This window comes from Canis lupus, chromosome 13 (genome assembly GCF_003254725.2).
Source record: "Canis lupus dingo isolate Sandy chromosome 13, ASM325472v2, whole genome shotgun sequence".
Classification (NCBI taxonomy): domain Eukaryota; kingdom Metazoa; phylum Chordata; class Mammalia; order Carnivora; family Canidae; genus Canis; species Canis lupus.
The window spans coordinates 4,669,761-4,690,944 of NC_064255.1; the positions used below are offsets into that span (position 1 = coordinate 4,669,761).

The 21,184-nt window shown below is 36.6% G+C and overlaps 1 protein-coding gene across 4 annotated transcripts in view; it reads left to right on the forward strand.

Moving 5' to 3' along the window:
- Positions 1–21,184, forward strand: part of ATP6V1C1 (ATPase H+ transporting V1 subunit C1) — a 60,289-nt gene that overhangs the window by 14,826 nt on the left and 24,279 nt on the right. For all 4 annotated transcript variants that reach the window (XM_025450352.3, XM_025450350.3, XM_025450353.3 and 1 more), the window contains 7 exons: positions 1,335–1,505; positions 2,931–2,998; positions 9,202–9,287; positions 9,889–9,983; positions 11,812–11,903; positions 12,929–13,027; positions 14,874–14,942. In XM_025450352.3, coding sequence (XP_025306137.1) covers positions 1,374–1,505; positions 2,931–2,998; positions 9,202–9,287; positions 9,889–9,983; positions 11,812–11,903; positions 12,929–13,027; positions 14,874–14,942 — 641 coding nt within the window. In that variant the 5' untranslated portion in view covers positions 1,335–1,373. The remainder of the gene's footprint in view (positions 1–1,334; positions 1,506–2,930; positions 2,999–9,201; positions 9,288–9,888; positions 9,984–11,811; positions 11,904–12,928; positions 13,028–14,873; positions 14,943–21,184) is intronic.

Below are 21,184 nucleotides of genomic sequence, written 5' to 3' on the forward strand. Positions count from 1 at the left end.
GGGAAAATCATTTTAGAGTAGAATTTTTGAGATAGTCATTTAATACTACCATCTATATTTAAACCAGTTTAACCTATCTGAATTTCTTATATGTAAATGTTGAGGATAATATGTATCTCATACAGGTGTTGAATGTATAAAACATTTACAACAGTACCTGGTATATAGTAGATGCTCTATAAACAGAAATTGGAAAAAATAAGTATATAGAATGGCATCTGTGTTCACCTTCAGTTGTATAATAATTGCATAGGATTACTTTCATTACAATTCTAAAAATAGGTTGAAGGAAATTAATAAAAGTCCATTATGACTATAATACTTTACATTTTAAAGGAAATTTAAATTTACAAATCTTTTCACATTCATTATATGATTTTGTTATCAGGACAACTCTGTAAGGCAGTCATTTTCTATTTAGGAGACCGTAAACAGTCACTGGTAGTAAAGTTTATGGTGGTTCTAATGAAAACATATTAAAGTGGAAATAATGGTACAGTAATATTTTCGGTGTTTTTATGTTTTTGTGTACTTTACCTACTTAGATTCTGAACAGATTTGGCTCTTGGCTTTTGTTTTTCTTGTGAGAGGGAGGGAGAAATGGAGGGAGATTGTAGAAGAGGGTTAGTTGTGTCTTAATGGAACTCTTTGGAAAGGGGATCCACAGCCTCTCACTCAGATCCAGTATCACTGCCCCCCATCATATTTTTATGTGTAAGGCCAATTGGCAAGGTTTTTTTTTTTTTTTTCAAATTTGTAAATGTCTGATGGCAGCTAAATATATGCCAGGATTTTGAGGAGATTCCTTTATGTCAAATATGGATTAAAGTTAATGACCCACTTGGCTAATAACTTTGTAGGATTTGCTAAGTAAGATGTGACAAATTTATTTGGTGGCTACTGTTCAGTTCCTCCCCAAAGGTAAAAGTTATGTATGTTTTTAAATTTCCTATTTTAGTTTTATGTTTTCAAAGTTTAAGATAAATCTATACATTTATGACTTTCCTACTTTTGTGAAATGAAACTTGTTGGTAGCTGGTATTTTTGAGTAGTCTCACTTTGAATAATTCCCATTTTAGGATGTTTCATAATTTAACAATACTAGATACTTCATGTGTTCGGTCTTTATCATTTTTTCCCTCGTAACATAAAAATAAATCTCCTTTTACCACTTATGTGGATTTACTTCCAGATAAGTAAATTTGACTTTGTTCTGCCAGTGTTGGATTAGTTTTGAAACGGGTTAATATTTATCACTTATTCTGTGACTCTGAAATACTTTAGAAACAAATGGTATTAAAGATATTTTTTGTTTGTTTTGTTTTACCTTTCAGAGTCACTCTTGATTTTGGAAGAAATACTTGGTAACAAATATGACTGAGTTCTGGCTTATATCTGCTCCTGGGGAGAAAACATGTCAGCAAACTTGGGAGAAATTGCATGCGGCAACTTCGAAGAACAATAATCTTGCTGTTGCTTCAAAGTTTAACATTCCTGACTTAAAGGTAAAACTGCATGGTGCAGAATAGCATATGAGTTCATCATGAAGAGGACAGTTGTGTCTGCTTACCTTTTGGGAGAAATGAGTTAACTGGGTTCCTTCAAAAAAGCTTATTTCTAGGGATGCCTGGGTGGCTCAGCGGTTGAGCACCTGCCTTCGGCCCAGGGCATGATCCTGGAGTCCCAGGATCGAGTCCCACATCGGGCTCCCTTCATGGAGCCTGCTTCTCTCTCTGCCTCTCTCTCTCTCTCTCTCTGTGTCTCTCATGAATATATAAATAAAAATCTTAAAAAAAGGCTCATTTCTAGCCATTGGCATAATTGAAAATTTATCTTGTTCTTTCTAATCTTCAGATTTTAAATAATAGGGAAATTGAGATTTTAAAAATAAACTACCAAAATGAGATAACATTTTTTAAACCTTTGTGCTTTTCTAAATTGTAATTTAAACTGTAATGAGAAATCTTATGAAAATATTTGATATATTACATTCATGAATACAGTCTTCGGAAATGAACAATCGTAGTTATACCTATTCTTTTTTTTTTTTTTTTTAAGATTTTATTTATTTATTTATTCACAGAGAGAGAGAGAGAGAGGCAGAGACACAGGCGGAGGGAGAGAGAGGCAGAGACACAGGTCTCCAGGATCACGCCCCGGGCCACAGGTGGCACTAAACCGCTGCGCCACTGAGGCTGCCCAGTAATACCTATTCTTAAATATCACAGTGAACCTAGTTTTTTGCTTTAGTTATGTATGTATGTATGTATGTATTTATTTATTTTATTTACTTATTTTTTTTAGTTTTTTGCTTTTAAATTCATATAATGTTCAGTAATGTTGTCAGTGTTTTTACCATTGTACCTCTTTAATCATACTTGGCACATCTCGCTTAAGTTATTTCATGTAGTTAATTTATTTAACATTTATTGAAGATCTGTAACCCAGCAGCCTCAAAGGGAAGCAAGCTATCAGTAATTTTATAGAATGGAAAAAATCATGATATTTTTATTTTACTGGTTAACATAGTATTCATTTAAGAAATACTTAAAACTGCTGGTTCTTAATATTTTTGTAGCTACGAATTCCTTTGAGACACTGATAGTCATGGACCCTTAGTTAAGAGCTGCTGTTGTAAACCATGACTTTAAATGATCCACCCGTCACTAGGCAGTTCCTGCAGAGGCATAGGCCTGCCATTATGGAATCTGCACGTCTTAAATAGTGTTGTACCCATGAATTAGAGGATTAGCTTGTACATGTAAATAGCTCTGAAATGTCTGTGCTAGCCACACTTGCACATTATGAAGTAAAATACAGAAAAACTTAAGATTTGTGGGCCCTTCAAGATGTTGTATCACCTTGTAAAAAAAAAAAAAAAGGGGGGAGAAATGAAACCTACGTAGTAAAATGCTGTATTTCCCTCATAGGTTGGCACACTGGATGTCTTGGTTGGCTTGTCTGACGAACTGGCTAAACTGGATGCATTTGTAGAAGGGTAATGTACTTATATGCATAGACTAGAGCAAAATGAGAGTCACTTATCCAGCTACTTGGACATTGGATTTATTACCCATACTCTGCTTATTGGAATGGTTTTAGAAAATAATCTTTTTTTTCTTCGTAAATCTTTATGAAGGTACAATTTATATACAATAAAATATACCTAAAAAAATAAATATACCTGAAGTAGAAAATGGTGACTATCTTTTTAATATTTTTTATAATTTACATACCATGCAGGGATGCCTGGGTGGCTCAGCAGTGGAACAGTCTGCCTTTGGCTCAGGGTGTGATCCCATTCAGGGGATCAAGTCCCACGTTGGGCTCCCTGTAGGGAGCCTACTTCTCCCTCTTCCTATGTCTCTGCCTCTCTCTGTCTCTCATGAATAAATAAAATCTTTTAAAAAAAGAAAAATTTACATACCATGCAGTTCACCTATTTCAAGTGTACAGTGTGCACCTTTGAAGTATACAGTAATTTTTAGTATGTCATAGAGTTGTGCAGCCATTGCCATAATCAGTTACAGTACATTTTCATCTCTGTCCCATTACCACCATTACAAACTCCTATTCCTTGTCCCCCTTACTCCCCACCCACTAATCTATTCTCTTACATATCTATCTATAAGATTTCCTTATTTTGGACATTTAAATGAAATTTTACATATGTGGTCTCTTGTGACTGGCTTCTTTTCCTTGGCATAATATTTCAAGATTTATCCATGTTGTAGCATGTATTGATATTATTTCAACCAAAGAATATTCCATTATACAAATATACCGTATTTTATTAATCTGTTTATCAGTTGGTGGACATTTAGGTTATTTCCACTTTTTGGCTAATAATAATGCTGGCATGAATATTTGTGTACAAGTTTTTGTATGTTCCTATGTTTTCATTTCTCTGGAGTATGTACCTAGGAGTGGAGTTACTGGGTCATACAGTAGTTCTATTTTTAACAGTTTGAGGAACTGCCAAACTGTTCTTCAGGGTGGCTGCACCATTTTATAGTCCCACTAGCAGTGTATAGAGGTTCTAATTTCTCCACATTGTTGACAAACTTGTTACTATTCATCTTTTTTATTATAGCCATCCCAGGGGATATGAAGTATTTTATTGCATTTTTCAGTTTGCATTTCCCTAATGACTAGTGATGTGTTGAGCATCTTTTCATACATTTACACTTGCCATTTATGTTTCTTCTTTTGAGAAATGTCTTTTGGACCCTTTGCCCATTTTTTCATTGTCTTGTCTTTTTATTATTGTAAGAGTTCTTTATATATTCTAGAGACAAGTCACTTAATCAGATATGATTTGCACATATTTTCTTTCATTCTGTGGGTTGTCTTCACTTTCTTGATACTGTCCTTTGAGGCACAAATTTTTTTAAGATTTATTTATTTATTTTAGAGAGCATGTATGTAAGCAGGGGGAGGGGCAGATGGAGAGGGAGAGAATCTCAAGCAGACTCCCCACTGAGCACAGACTCCCCACTGAGCACTGCAGGGCTTGATTTCAGACCCTGAGATCATGACCTGAGCTGAAATCAAGAATCAGCTTGATTAACTGATTGAGCCACCCAGGTGCTCCCCCTCCCATTTTTAAAATTTTTTTTAAGTAATCTCTACACCCAGTGTGGGGCTTGAACTCACGACCCCGAGATCAAGAGTCACATGCTTCACCGACTGAGCCAGCTAGGTGCCCCTGAATCATAACATTTTTAATTTAATTTTATTTATTTTATTTTATTTTTTTAATTTTTATTTATTTATGATAGTCAGAGAGAGAGAGGCGCAGAGACACAGGCAGAGGGAGAAGCAGGCTCCATGCACCAGGAGCCCGACGTGGGATTCGATCCTGGGTCTACCAGGATCGCGCCCTGGGCCAAAGGCAGGCGCCAAACCGCTGCGCCACCCAGGGATCCCACATTTTTAATATCCAGTGTTATTTTTTGTTGCTTGTGTTTTTAATATCATGTTTAAGAAACCATTACCTAATTTAAGGTGACAGTTTTATAGCTATATTTTCTTCCATGAGTTTGAGTTTTAGCTTTTACATAAGGTCTTACATCTTTTTTTTTTTTTTTTAAGATTTTATTAATTTTATTTAGAGAGTGAGTGAATGTAGGCAAGGGAAAGGTAGAGGGAGAGAGAATCTCAAGCAGACTCCATGCTGAGTAGGAAGACCGATGCAGGGCTCAATCCTATAAACCTGAGATCATCTGAGCCGAAATCAATAGACATTTAACTGACTGAGCCACTCAGGTTTTCCAGATCTTACATCCTTTTTGAGTTTTGTATATGATGTGAGGTAGGAGTCCCAAATTCATTTTTTTGTGTGAGCACCATTTGTTGAAAAGACTATTTTTTCTCCATTGAATTGTCCTGGCATCCTTGCTGAAAACCATCTGAACATGAATGTGGGACCTTATTTCTGGACTCTCAGTTTTATTTTATATTTCCTTATTTCTGTCTTTATGCCAGTACCACATGGTCTTGATTATTGTAGCTTTGTAGTAAGTTTTGAAATTAGAATGTTTTTCGTTTTCAAGGTTGTCTTGGCTATTCTTATTCCTTTCATTTTCATATGAATTTCAGGATTATCGTGTCAAATTTCTGCAAAGAATTCAGCTCAAATTTTTATGGGGATTGTGTTGAATTTGTAGGTCAATTTGGGGAGTATTGCCATCCTAGCAATTTTAAGTCTTTGATTTATGTACATAAAATGTTATGCCATTGCCATTTATTGAAGATAGTGATGCTCTTGTGTTTAAAATTCAATTATAGTAAAAAAATGTTTTTCTAAACTAGTTTTAGTCAGGACACCTGGGTGGCTCAGTGGTTGAGTGTCTGCCTTTGGCTCTGGTCATGATCCCAGGTTCCCGGAATTGAGTCCCATATCGGGCTCCGTGCGGGGAGCCTGCTTCTCTCTTTGCCTGTGTCTCTGCCTCTCTCTCTCTCTCTCTCTCTCTCTCTGTGTGTGTGTGTCTCACACGAATAAATAAATACAATCTTTAAAAAAAAAAAAAAAACAAACTAGAGTTAGTCACTTCTGAAATTTACTTGCTCTGTATTTTAGCTGAAGATGGATAGGGGATCCTTGATCACTTTTTGCATTTTGATTAATTGGCAGAACCAGTCTTCAATCCTTTGACTCTTGGAATACAGAGCTTTTAAATACTTAGGGTTTGGGTAAATAGGTACGATTTTGTAAAATTCAGAATTTTGGAGAATCTGAAATATATATTTGAAATATATATTTGATTGAAGCTTTAAGGGAACTTTTGAAGTCTTTGTGGAAGAGTTTCCCATGTATGGTATTAGGCTTTGATATATATATTTGATTTGATTTAGAAATATATATTTGATTGAAGCTTTAAGGGAACTTTTGAAGTCTTTGTGGAAGAGTTTCCCATGTATGGTATTAGGCTTTTCTTTATTGATGGAACTGCCATAATGCAGTGTCTGTGAGCAATAGAGGCTGATGTTGCAGAGAGACCTTTTAACAGAGCAGCGTGTGGTAAGTAAATAGACCTAAACATGTACTGATGGTCTTTAATATTGGAGGCAAAAAATCCGGTTAGGAAACAGGTTTACAGTAGACTAAGGCACTTGGCAATAAGAATGAGTAAAAGGATGATAGAAAAAGTAACAGAGTACTTTACAGGTAGTAATTCCATACATTCATTATAGGGCAAATGTGAATATAACTATTGATGATATTCTCAGAGTACTAATAGATGATACCAGTCATCACTTGGTTTCCTGATAACACATTTTTAATTGAGAAAATGTTTGAGGAAACTCTTTGTAGTTGGCATCCCTGAGGTGATTATCTTCCCTATACTCCCATCCCCTCATTACAGTTTCAGGTCGTGACAGCCAGAGACATGAAGAAGGGAGGTCCCTGAGAATCTAATTATTTGAATCCTTTTTAACCACCTTGATGACTCTATAGGTCTTTCTTTAAATTGTCATTGGAATGTCCTGAATATAGTGTAAGATTTGCTCACAATTTTTAGGGAGGGGTCTGGAAAATATTTAGGCTAAGTGTAGTTCATTTGGTTGTGGAATTAAAAGTTACCTGTGCAGTTTATCCCCTTCTTGTCTTTTGTCAGTTTTCCTGAAACATACGAGGAATTTATAAATTTTGTAGTTGTTAGACCTTGGGAGAATTGACAGATGGTGGCTTAATGATTTAAAGTTCAGTTTTAAAGTCTGAACATTGTCATATGTGAAGTAAATGACAGTACTTATCAAGTAATCATCAGAGCAGTTTTTAAGGTGACCATGTGTACTTTGATATAGATACTCTTAGATGCACAGGGAGATTGGGAAAGTTCTGAATTACAAACTAAGTTTATAAATTCGACACTAGGCAGTTCTACACTGAACTATTTCTGTGGCAAACATATGAGCATTTTTGCATGTTCATAGCAAATGGTTCTGTTCACAAGATGCTTGTGAAATTATACAGGAATAATGGCTTATCTCCTTTGAAGGGATAAGTGAATTTTGGAAAAAAAAATTCTTTTTTTCTCTAAAGATTGATTAGAGAGAGAGCATGCATGCATGTTCTCACACATGCACTCTTTTTCGAATTAGGAACACAAAAGCATCTAAGACCAGCAGACGGAGAGACTCTCACACTCCCCACTGAGTGCAGAGCCAGGAATGGGGCTCCTCCCACGGACCCATGAGATCCTGACCTAAACCAAAACCAAGAGTCCTACGTTCAGCTGACTGAGCCACTCAGGCATCCCTTGGAGAAGTTTCTTAATTTGTCTGTTTACCCTCCCTGACATTGAGCATATGGTCCTTAGATTAAGTGTCCAAAGCCCTGTTTTGACCTTGTCACACTTCTCTGACTTCAGAGGCTATCTGCAGTATGGCCCCAGGCTACCTTCCCCTAGCCTAACCTCCCCTTCTCAGCATAGCGCTCTCTGTAGTCTGGATCCTGCCCTTGCTTTTCTGCCCCTCCCAATTTTGACTTAAAGGGTGCCCTGCAGCAAGAATGTTCTTTCTTCCCATCTGATCATCCTTTTAGAACTATTCCTGTACTTCATTGCCCTGCTCTTGAGTCATGCTTTTTTGATTACAGTAGCTGGAAGTGATCCCTTTTTCCTTTATGCTTCTCTTGCTGTAACTTGGTATTCTCTGCTGACCTTTAACCACAGATTGCTTTGTATTTAGTCATTTGTGTCTTTTGTTATCTCTCCCAATTCAAGTTTTTTTAAAGATTGTATTTATTCATGAAAGAGAAAGAGAGAGAGAGGCAGAGACACAGGCAGAGGGAGAAGCAGGCTCCATGCAGGGAGCCCGAAGTGGGACTTGATCCCGGGTCTCCAGGATCACGCCCTGAGCCACCCAGGGATTCCCACTCTCCCAATTCGGTTTTAAGCAATGTGAAAGTGATTCTTTTTTTCTTTTCTTCTTCTTCTTCTTTTTTTTTTTTTTTTTGGTCTTGTATGCTTTTGTGTCCCACTCAAGGCCTAGAAGCAGACATGGAAATGGAGAAAACACCAAAGTCCAGATGCCATGTTTCTAGTTGCAACTCTGCCATTAGCTAGTTTTGTGACTTTTGACTTTTTGTGATGAAGTCACTTACCAACTCTTTATATCTTGGTGTCTTTAACATAAAATGAAGGGTTTGAGAAGGTGCTATCCAGATGCTTCAGTAGTTATGGCACAGTGGTTTCTCTTTAGCATTGTTCCTTGAACATAGATGTTCAATAAATAGTGAATGAATAAATAATCCAATACCTCATTTTTCATCATTACTGTTGCCTACCAGATCTCTTTTGTTCTAAGTGAAAGCATATAATTGGTGAATGTTAGCTTCCAGCCTCTGTCCTTTGTTCTTGGTCCTCGCAGTCAGATTCATTGACCCATTTTTGTCATATAATATATGTTTCTCACTAGTTTCCCATTACTTTCTTTCCAGACTTAATTAACATTGCATGTAGGTTCTTTAAAACTCTCAAGTTAATCAGTTGAACATATGTAACAAAATCTTGGTCCGTTTTATCCTTAAAGCATTATTCATAGAAATTATGGCCCATTCTATATTATGCAGCTATGTGTAATGGGAACATATATACTCAAATTCATATGTGTTTGTAATGTGTTCATTGTGTAGCATGGAATTTAGGTCTTTTTTCTGAAAATGGTTGTTGATTTTTTTTTCCCCCTCCCAAGGGTGGTTAAGAAGGTGGCTCAATATATGGCTGATGTATTGGAGGATAGTAAAGATAAAGTTCAGGAGAATCTGTTGGCCAATGGAGGTAAGCTAATGTTTCAGGATTTGATATTGACTTATATAAGGTGAATGACTTAGCTACGAAAATGGAATAGTTGTGGAGTGTCTCTTTGCGCCTACATTTTTTATTCTTTTCATTTGAATGTGAAAGGATCTGTGTTTTGAAGATTGTTGTAGACTCCTACAAACAATTATCACCTGGTTTTAATAGGTTTATTTTCAGTTTGGATAAGTTGGCAAAGAAAGAACATATTTTTGTCAAATTCTGCTTATTGAAGAGACAGTTGGAGGTAGTTAATCTTTGTATCTCTTTCTCCTACATATGAGGCAAATCATGGGTATGCGCATATTCCATTTTTTAAGTCATCAAAGTAGAAGGAGCATTTTAATATGTATATGTATAAATTTTGAGTAAGGAGAAGAGATCCAGCCAGATTACAAGGTAAAAATGTTTATTAATCCATGTTACTTAATATAGTTCCACATTTTTAAAATCGAGACTCTCCAGCAATGATGACGTCTTTACTGATTTTCTCAGCAGATTTCAGCGTTAAAATTTATTACTGTGTAGGAAAACTATACACAGTCTATTGCTTCTTAGTAATTAATTTGTTTCCTTATTTCAGTTGACTTGGTTACTTATATAACAAGGTTTCAGTGGGACATGGCTAAATATCCAATCAAGCAGTCCCTGAAAAATATATCTGAAATAATTGCCAAGGTAAGATAAAAAATGACACAAGTGGGACACATTGATTTATTTATTTCATAAGTATTTAGCTGTAAAGTATTCTTTAGGTTTTGACAAAGTAAATGATATGTGACTAATACAAATAGGAGGTACCCTTAGTACAAATTTTACAAAAAGGAAAGATGTTAAAAAGTGTAACACTTTGCTGTACACGTTATCCAAATTGTGTCATTTAAGTGGCTAACTTAAGTATTGCGTCAGTGGTGGCTAACTTAAGTATTGCATCAGTGGTCTCTAAGTAAGAAAATAAACTGTAAAATTCTATAATTATTATTTATACAAATTTTAAGGGTAACTGAAGTTATGTAGAACAGGAAATTGGAATCTATTAAAGATTTAGCAGTCATCCAGGTAAGTGACAGTGATTACTTCAGCATGTTTTCTGTACAGTACTGATTCAGACATTAAACTTTATGGGTTCTCTGATGCCTTCTGACATTCAATATTGATCCTCTACCCAGAAAAATTCCTATATTTATGTAAACATGAGTTTATGTACAGTTTCAGGGAGTACACAGATCTTGAAGTTCATCCATGAACTTTTAAGAGTTCCTTTCATATTGTAGTCATTGAAATTGAGAGAAAATGTAAAAGTCTTCCTAAAACTATAAACAGGGCAATAGACAAGGCCCTTTTAATCATCAACATTGTCATGACCTGACTAGGATGACTAGGATGAAAAAGTATGGTTTAAATTGCTTGGACAGACTTTTTCCTGGCTCCCAATGACTTTATTTGAATAGTGTACTCTATAGTTAAATATGAATGAGTAGATTTATAAAGAATTTAAAAACTGAAATCATCATTATAATTTAATGAAAACAAGTAATTTGATTATACAGAGTGGTACTCTTACTATGACTGAGCCTTATTTTCTTTTGATCCTTATCAAATATCTAATCATCATCTTCTGATACTGGTATAGATGAGGAAACTGGATCATAGAGGTGAATTGACTTCTCCTGGGGGCACACAGCTAATAATGGTAGAGCCAAGTCGAAACTAGTTTTTCAAATGTTAAATCTGCTGATATGTATTTTCTCCTTAAATTGTTAGTAGTTTTAGGCCTCATTTTGAAAAATCATCTTCTGTAACATTTATAAATACATTCAACCACAATTTTAATTTGATCGCAAAAATATTTTGTGTAAGAATAGTGTAAAACAAAACTGTGTAGTTTATTACTTTTGGAAATTGATCCTTTAGCCTTATGAATTTAAAGTCTTTTAATCAATAATATCTATACCCAGTGGCCTAGATTCCATTCACATGGTTTAAGAAGTAATATCGTAACAGTAGTTAAAATATATGTGGTCTAAAACATTATCTTTAGTACAAAAATTTTTTTTTTAGTACAAAAATTTCATATGGAAATTACCAAGGTTGTTTCAAAATGAAGTAGGTTATTTTTTAACATGAACTTTTAAAATTGTGCTTTTTTTAAAAATTTTTTTTTCAATTTTTATTTATTTATGATAGAGAGAGAAAGAGAAAGAGGCAGAGACATAGGCAGAGGGATAAGCAGGCTCCATGCACCGGGAACCCGATGTGGGATTCGATCCCGGGTCTCTAGGATCGCGCCCTGGGCCAAAGGCAGGCGCCAAACCGCTGCGCCACCCAGGGGTCCCAAGTTGTGCTTTTAAAATAATAGTTCTTTTTTTTTTTTTTTTAAATAATAGTTCTTACATCAGCAACTAGTGGTGTTTTTTAAAGTAAATGTTCAGGTACAGCTACTTTATTTGTGTTAGTAGAGGCAGATTTAGGAAAATTTGCCTGTTTTTCTTTTTCATTTTTAAAGGGAGTGACTCAGATTGACAATGACCTGAAATCTAGAGCATCCGCATATAATAACTTGAAAGGAAATCTTCAGAATTTGGAACGGAAGAATGCGTAAGCATATTAAGTATATGTGAATTTAAGAAGTGGGGGAGCATTCTAGCATGCACTAAATGAGCTATTGTTGGGGTTTAGTTAATTTCAGTTTATGCTGTTTCTGTAATCAAAACAGTGTTTGTTTACTTCATGGAGAAAAGTTTATTAATTTGGGCTAGTCAAAACAGATGTGAGGCTGATTTTATTATGCTTGTTTCATAAAACTTGTGAGTTGAGTCTTAGTTTATCCCTTTATACATTTTGAGTTTTTACTGAAAAATTGTCTAAAACTGTTTAAAATCAAATCATAGTTTAATTACATAGCAGTTACCTGCTCCTTAAAATAATTGAAGAATCCTTTTGCAGTGTAATTTATCTGTTTTTCTGTTTTCCAGGTTTAGCTTTTTTACGTTAGGTTTTCAAAAATTAAAACATGTTTGTTTTCTTGATCTTATTGTATGACTACTGCAAGCTTTAAGCATAAACAAGTTATGCATTTGTATTCCAGAGGGAAAGTTGGTGGGATGCCTTCAGTGGTACAAATAACGCAGGTCATTTTCATTATGAAATGTACTGGGAGACCAAATGAAGACTGATTTGGAAGAGTTAATTATTGAGTTAACTAACCAAAATTGCTTAGTATCAGATGATACCCAGGGAGAGGAAGGAAAATCAAAGGTTGTCCTTAGATGATATAATTTTATAATTATGAAATAGACTTTAATTGGCATATAATGAATAACACTTGTCCAGTCAAGATATTATATATGTAATCAAGAGAAGAGCTGAGTTACACTAATTAAAGCAAACACAAAGGGAGATACTAGAGGCAAATTTTGATAAATGTTGACATTTCTTTGATAATGGGAGTGAGAAATAGCTACATTTTGGTTTCATATAAATAAAAATGTTAACTAAAATTAATCTGTTTCTCAAGATGTATATATAGTATATACATGTGAATGTAATTAGCCTGCTGTTTCTTTACTTGTATTATGGAGGCATTATCAGCCTGATTATTATTTTTTTTTTTTATTCCTCAGAGGAAGTTTGCTAACTAGAAGTTTAGCGGAAATTGTGAAGAAGGATGATTTTGTTCTTGATTCAGAGTATCTCGTCACATTACTGGTCGTAGTTCCCAAGTATGTCTTTTAATTACAAAAGTTTTTTACTTGTTAAAATATAAGAAAAATATTAGTATCTGATATTGTAATTTGAAGTGTTCCATAGAACTCAATTGTAGAGGGACTATTACCTTGTCATTCATTCTGTCAACCAGTTCAACTCATGGCACATGTAGTAGAATTTAGTTTTTAATTTGGTAACGGAGACATCAATTATAACTTGAGATTCCAAATCAAATTTAGCAGCTTAGTAGAATTGGCTTATTTAAAAATTAAATAATACTAAATTACTAGATTTTTTTAAAGTACATATTTTGGATTTTTCGATACTAGGAAGCTCTTTGTCTTTTTGAAAAATCTTTATGATTGTTGAAGATGAGTGAAACCCTTTAAGAATCAAAGGATAGATTAGGTCAAGGGTTATTAGCAAAGGTTTTCTGTAAAGGGCCATGTAGTTAATATCTCACAATTTGTGAGCCATAAGATCTCTTACAACTATTCAGCTCTGCGATGTCAACTCTGTGGTTGTAGCTGAAAGCAGCCATACACAGTATATACAGATCAGATGTGGCTGTGTTTCACTAAAACGTTATTTATGAAAACAGGCTCTGCGCATAGTTTGCTGGATTAGATAACCCTTTGAAATCTTCTTTACTCCCCCCACCCCAAAAAAGAAATCTTCTTTAGAGTAGGTCTTCTGTGTTAACGTTTGATTATAGTTAATCTTGGTAAAATGAAACCTTTGGACACTCATAGAAAGGATTAGAACTCTGTGCACATACGTGTGTGTGTGTGTGTGTATGTGTGTATGAGAGAGAAACACTGGTAATGGTTTTACTTCTGACTTGGACTGAAGTCTTGCTATTGGGGAATCTTTGGAGGATCCAAACTGAGGTGGGAGATTTGGAGATTCTTCACAGTATCATTGCATGAATTCTTGCTTTGCTGTGCTCTCCATTTTTATCTCGTTAAAAAGCTGGGATTGGAAAATGATACCTCCTAGAAAGGGTGGGAAAACACCCCCATTGAATTTACTGTAGCTACAATATTATCTGACTCCTGCTTTTGCCCCTTTATTGCAGAATACTAGAGCACTGATTATTTATAATAAATTTCTGTGTATCTGTGTTTTTATACTATTAGGAAAATAACCTTTGCTCAGATAAAAGATTTGTCTCAGTCTTTATTGAAAATTGGTGTTTAAAATCAGAAGTTTTTACGATCTTCTGTACATTATAATTGAAACATAGGACCTAGAGTACCTTATGTGTTGAATCATTCACTATCTGGTCTACAAATACTGCAGTTCTTTATATTGCAAACATAACTGTCTTTCCGCACACGCCCAAAACCGTTGGTCTCTAGAGAAGGTGGTTGTTGTACAACGTTCTGTGCAGCATGGTTTGCTGTCACTTAATTTACTCAATGCTTCCTGGCATGCTGTGCTTTTAGTAAATACAGTTTGATCCAGCCTCTCATAACAGCCAGTGAATAGAAATGGTAGGGATTTCAGTATGGCATTTAAATTAATTTATTTTTAACAAGGTAATATGTATTAACTCTGAAGTTTGAAAGTCATTTAGAATCTGTACTTCACTTCCTTTCCACACTTAGTTCTAGGATGTGCCTCTTTTGCAATACTTACTGGATATAAGAGTGGTGAACTGCATTTCCTGCTTCACCAGTTACTATATTTGAAATTCATTCTCAGTAGGAAACTTGGATTTTTTTTTGTTGTTGTTACATAGATTTGAGGTATGCTTTAGTCAAATGTCCTGTTTTTCTCATATTTTTTCTCCTTCTAGATATGGCAGTAGGTAAGACATGTTTTTTCATTTCTAGTACTTACTGTACTTTTTTGCAGGTTAAACCACAATGACTGGATTAAGCAGTATGAAACACTAGCTGAAATGGTAGTTCCAAGGTCTAGCAAGTAAGTAGTACTCTGTAAAAACCCATTTCTTTCCTAGATTTCCTCTTTATAGCTGGAATATTGGGTTGGGAAGTATCTTTATCGTTTCTTTGTAGAAAATTTACAATTTCAGGACCATATCTTTCACCTTATAAATAAGTTATTTTAACTCTAGTTATCACAGTTATAGACCTGGAAGGGACTCTCTACAGTCGAATCGACTGCCTCATGTTTATAGATGTAGAAGTTTGAGGCCTCAGGGGTGAAGTGGGTTGCCCAGTCACACATCTCACTAATGGCAGGACTAGAATTAGAACCCCGGTCACTGGTGTGGTACTTTTTCTGCCATGCTGTGCCACCTTCTGAAAATTCTTCATTCAGTATTTATTGTATAATCATTATGTGTCTATGTATAATTCATTTGTCTTGCAAAGGAAGTGTACCAAAATGGCTGCTAGAGTGCCGTGTTGATCTCTAAATATCCACCATCACTTTCCAGTGAGCATAGATTCAGCCTAACCTATATTTTCCATTAAGAAAACCCTTGTATTAAGTGTTTTTAAATTTATGGATTGATATACATTGTCTAATTTGATTTTACAACACTTCCGAGAAGTGTTGGAGCAGTTATTCTTGTGGCTAAAGAAGTAAAGATACAGAAGAATTGAGTAGTTGCCCAAGGCATATGGCTGCATTTGACTGTGTAAGTGTCATGACAAAGTTAGGACTAAAAGTCAGGTATTTATTTTAATGTTAGGGCTTATACTGTTGACACTACCTTTGTCATTTTTTTCTGTATTAGATTCACACTAGAAGTTCTTTGAAAAAATATTAAATACAGTGTATATGCACCCCCCAGGAATCTTTTGTATGGCTATGCCTCAAGAGGTGGCAACATGTGGTGAGAGAAAGATATAGCAGATAGTAAAGAAGTGGTATTAGTAAGGTTAGGCCCATGAAATATTTTCTTTTCCAGTTTCATTGTGTCATATGGGAGGTAGCTTAGTATAATGGAAAGAGTGCTGGACCCAGGGATCTGAGTTCTATTGCTGGTTCTGCTACCAACTTGCTATGTGACCCGGGGTAAGTCATTTACCTTCTTTGGGCCTCATTTTCTTTGTCTATAAAATGAGCATAGCACCTTCCCAGTACACATTATGAGGCTATTTTAAGGCTTGATAAGATATATAAAATATACAGTATACGATTATCATAGTTTCACAGATGTGGATTTTTTTTTTTTTTTTTTTTTTTTTTTTTTTGAGAACTAAACCACAAACCTCTGCTCATCACAATCCCCGCCCCACCCCCCGTTTTGGGGAATGCCTTCCATTCACACCAGCCCCTCACATGGTGAACTGAAGACTAAGGTTGTGTCTTCATATTAGTCTTCTTTTTTTTTTTTTCATATTAGTCTTCTACTGAAGCTGTTTATTCTAACAAATAACAACTTCTTCTATCTCTGTACTCTGTAGGATGTTAAAGCCATAGAGGTTGACTTTATGTCTGAGAGGCAGGGGAAGGAGGAGACCCAAGGACCCAGTGTATACAGAATATCCTCACAGGTTGTAATATGTCAGACCTAGGGTCCAGGGAAGTGGTGTGTAGATAAGTTTCAGATTTATTTTGAAAAGACTTAAAAAATAGTACTTTAGAGATTTACATCTCTTGAACATCACTGTAGTAGTTTAAAGGAAAAAATTCTGAGCGGTAAGAGTTCATTGTAGACAGCCTCAGCTTCTGAATGATGAATTACTGCTCTCTGACCACCAGTCAGTGAGAACCACTGTTGTACCTGTTTCTCAGTTCAGAGACATTCAGAACCACTGACATGAAAGTTTAGCTATTTAAATTTAGTCCACAAGAACAACAGCTATACCAGCACTGTGAAGAGGATGGTTCACTTGTGTGGGGCAGACAGGCGATAGTGGGCTACATTGGAATTTTGACCACTGTTCAGGAAAGATCTCTATGACTTGATGCTGGATTTTTTGCTTATCATAACAACTAACACTTTTGAATAGCTGCTTTGTGCTAGTAATTGTTCTAAGTGCCTCATTTTTAAGTCATTTTGTAAGTAGTAATACTTTCAGTTGTTGCTTTTTGGCTCTTGAGTCCTTAGTCTTGAGTGCAGTGAAGATGAAAGTGAAATTCTGAGGTAGAAGAATCCTGTCTTCAAACCTGAAGGAAATAATTTCACTTAAAAAATGCTTAGAATCCAGCTATTTGTAAAATATTCTACTTAAGTCTTAAAATTATTGGACAGCTTGAACTCTACTATCTTTGTTGTGTGGATAAGTGTAGGGAGGTATGTAAATGCCATGCAAAGTTATGGCCAAAGAAGTGGAGTCTGGGTTGCTCTTCTGCTTCTTGTTGGAAAACCTGTTCAGAGAGAGGTGTTTTTCACTTGTACTCAGGATTACTACTTTCCTTTTTGTCTGTCTACTTTTACTTGTGAAGAGAGTCTGACCAGGTCCCATCACTAGTAAACTTGTGCCTTTTCTGTGTTATTGGAAAGTACCACAAACACATTGGTGCTTCACAGAGGTTTTTGGTCAGGGAGCTAGAGGAACCTCACTAGGAAAGCTTAAGAAAAACTGTACAAGCCATTGTGCAGAGAAAAGTTCCCTTGTGTTGTGGGGGTTGTAAAAATAACTTTCATGAAGAAAAGCAGAAGAGCTGCCTTAGCAGTGACATAGGAAGATGAATTAGGGGACGGAAGATTGCAGGTCTGAGTTTTAGGACAGAGCTAAGAAATCAGAAGCAGCAGGCAGAACTAGTGAGCTCCAGAAGCACAGCTACTCACTTGGATGACTGAAAATGCCATGAAATGTGTGGAAAACATTGCTGCTTCCTTCAGGCCTGGTTAGGCCTGTATGAAGATGGTGCTACTACTACTACATAACAATAGAACTAAAGGAAGACATGTTTTGTGGTCATTTATTTGAACCTAGTCCAACTTGTGCATCCTGTGTTAAGCTAAACTAAACTCCCTTTCAGGCACGGTTCCAAGTCCATGTTTAATCATAAGAAGATGGCACTTTCTTGCCTCTTTCTTCTCCTTCTGGCTTTCATTTTGTTTCTCTGTCTTGGTCTCATGTCACTTCAGGTCGCTGCTGGTTTTGGTTTGGTTTGAAATCCCTCCAACTTTGGCTTCCTGCAGCTCACAAAGCATCACCTCCACTTGAATTTTGTGGGCTCTTCTCTTGCTTTACCCTTGACCTCTAAAAGGCTTTACTTCTGTAACTTTAAATCCAGTTCTTGAACCAGAGCCTGCTTTCCATCTTTTCCACTGTTATAGAACCTGCTCTTTGTTGTTTTTAAGATTTTAAGATTTTATTTATTCATGAGAGACAGAGAGAGAGGCAGAGACACAAGCAGAGGGAAAAGCAACTCCTCAAAGGAAGTCCGATGTGGGACTCGATCCCAGGACTCTGGGATCATGCCCTGAACCGAAAGCAGAAGCTCAACCACTTAGCCACCCAGGCGTCCCAGAACCTGCTCTTTGACCTTGTCCATCTCTAGTCCCCACCCTTTGCACTGACATTGTTGGTTTCCTCAAGTCATGCTTCCTCTCCTGCTGAGCCTGGAGTCTTGAGTCATCACTTTAGCTGTTGTCTTGCCTGCACCGTCATTTCTGGCCCCTGTGACCTCTTGCAAACTCCCTTCCCCAATTAATCTGTAATTCAGTCTGCCAGCTTCTATGCCTAAATTGCCTGAGTGAGCTGGAGAGAATCTAGTGTGGGTCTGAGTTGTGGCCAGGCTAGACTTGGGCTTTTCTGTCTTAGTGGGACAGAGTATTCTGTCAGCGCATTTTTCAGCCACACCCTGGGCTCTGATCTCCACCTGCAGCTTTGGGACTCCGAAATCTCCATCTGTGGCCTCATGATCCCTGTAGTTTCAGACTCCCACACCTGGTTTCCTCCTGGGCACTGTATGTGTCTGTGCCACAGGTAATAGGACATTATTCCCCCCCACCAGCCCCCAATCCCAGCCTCAGGTGTTCATCTCATGTAGTGTGTGGCAGCAACCTCTGCCTAGTTATCAAACCAGACCATGGTAATCAGCTATTTTGGACTCTTACCTCTCCCTCTCTCCACCCCCCCGCCCCATGACCCAATCTAACAGCTATATTATTTCTACCTCCAGTAGCATTTGGTTGAGTCATATGGAATTGCTGTTTTGTAGGTCAAAAATGGTCAGATACCAACAACTTCGTATGTTTCCACTGACTTTATACCCCCTGTCCCCTCTTGGCCCTGCCCTTGTAGCTACAGCCGCTGCTTTAGTTTAGGTTCCCATCTCTTGCCTGGACTATTGTAATTGCCATTAGCTGGTCTCCTTTATCTCCAGTATTTTCCTCCTCTCATCACTCTCCTGCATTGCTGCCATTTTCATTTTCGTGGTGTACCAATCTACTACTGGCACATACGTATGCATACACACCCACCCCTTGTACTCTGTGTTCCAGCTACTTATTTCTGGTAGAGCCCCAAATGCGCCATGCTATTCCACATCTGTATGCATTTGCTTGTGGGATTCTACTGGCATGTTCTCTCTTTTGCCTGTTTTTCAGACTTCCACTTGACATCACTGCTCTTGTGAAACTCCTTAATGTCCCCTGAGATAGTTATTTATTCCCTTTTTGCCCCAATATGTTACATATATCTTCTATTATAATATTTACAGTTCTGTATTGTATTACTTGTTTCTGTCTCCTTTCTTGGTTAGACCCCTGCCTTGAGGTCAGCAAACTACATTGTCTTAGCTTTATTCCTAATATGTAGCAAGAGCAGGGTACATTTATAGAGGCTTAGTACATGTTACATAATTGAAAGTCCATTATACCAAGGACTCATGGTTTGTTTTTTTATAATGTTTTAAGAAATACCTTTCCTAGGTATAGGAAGGAAAAGCAAATAGTTTCTATTTATTTTTTCTTAATAAGGTAGCACAGCAGGATTTAGTCATAAAATAAGACTGAATTTTTATCTTGGCTTCTTTCCCCATGAGGATTTTGAATAAGCCAGACAATTTTGCTATGACCCAGGTCTCTACATGATAAAGGAGCCTGCATAATAGACACCCTGCTCACTGTCATAGAGCCATGTCAAACATCAAATACTTTTGAAATGGTCTTTAAAATGGCAGAGTACTGCGTTAATTTAAAAGATAACTGTGACAGTGGAGGAGTATTATAGGGGTCTGCACTAGCCTGTCAGGTTGGATTTGGATTTGTTTTGATCACAGTGTGCATTTTACAGAGTTAAGCCTGGGAGACCTGAAGATCATTAAAGGTTTTTTATGGCATTCTGTCCACTTGGTAGCTGCCTTGCTTTGGATTTGATAGGCACCAGGAGCAAGAACTAAGAGTAATAGTTTTGAGAGAGCACCTTTTATTTACTTATTCATTTTTTAAGTTTTAAGCTTTTAAAAGATTTTATCATTTATTTTTTTAAGATTTAAGATTTTATTCTTAAGTAATCTCTACACCCAGTGTGTGACTTGAACTCTTAACCCTGAGATCAAGAGTTGTGTACTCTACTGACTGAGCCAACCAGAGAGGGCACCGTTTTTTTGTTTTTTGTTTTTTTTTTGTTGTTGTTGTTGTTGTTGTTGTTTAAGAGAGGGAGAGGGCTGTAGGAAAAAAAGAGGAAGAGAGAAAAGGCACAAAGAAAATCTTAAGCAGGCTCCATGCCTGGCACAGAACCCGACATGGGGCTCAATCTCAGTGACCCTGAGATCATGACCTGAGCCAAAATCAGGAGTTGGTTACTTCACTGACTGAGCCACCCAGGCGCCCCAAGAGGGCACCTTTGAAAAGGAAGTTTAGAGGTTTTAAATTCAGAGTAGCTGAGTGATGACAGTGGTCAGTTCTCCTAGAGGTGTCTGCTGGTCCTGCTGCTGGAGAAGGTAGATTGAGAGCCAGGGTGGCTTCAGTTCTTAACAGCTATTCTGCCATTAAGTATTTTAGTTACCTCCTGAATTTACCTGAATTAACTGCTAACCAGGCAGTTCTTAGACTTCTTGGAAAAACTAAACTTGCTTTTCTTTTCTCCCCCATATTTAGTAAAGTATCTTTGAATTCCACAAGCACTCCCTCAGGTTTGTAAAACATTTTTTTCTGATTTCAGAAGTACCACATTGTAAATAAAAACTATAAAGAAACAAACAAACAGAAAACAACAACCTGATACTTGGAAGATAGAAGGGAAAAGAGACTCCCCTCCCCCCCATTAAGTGATATTTCTGTCCCAACATCA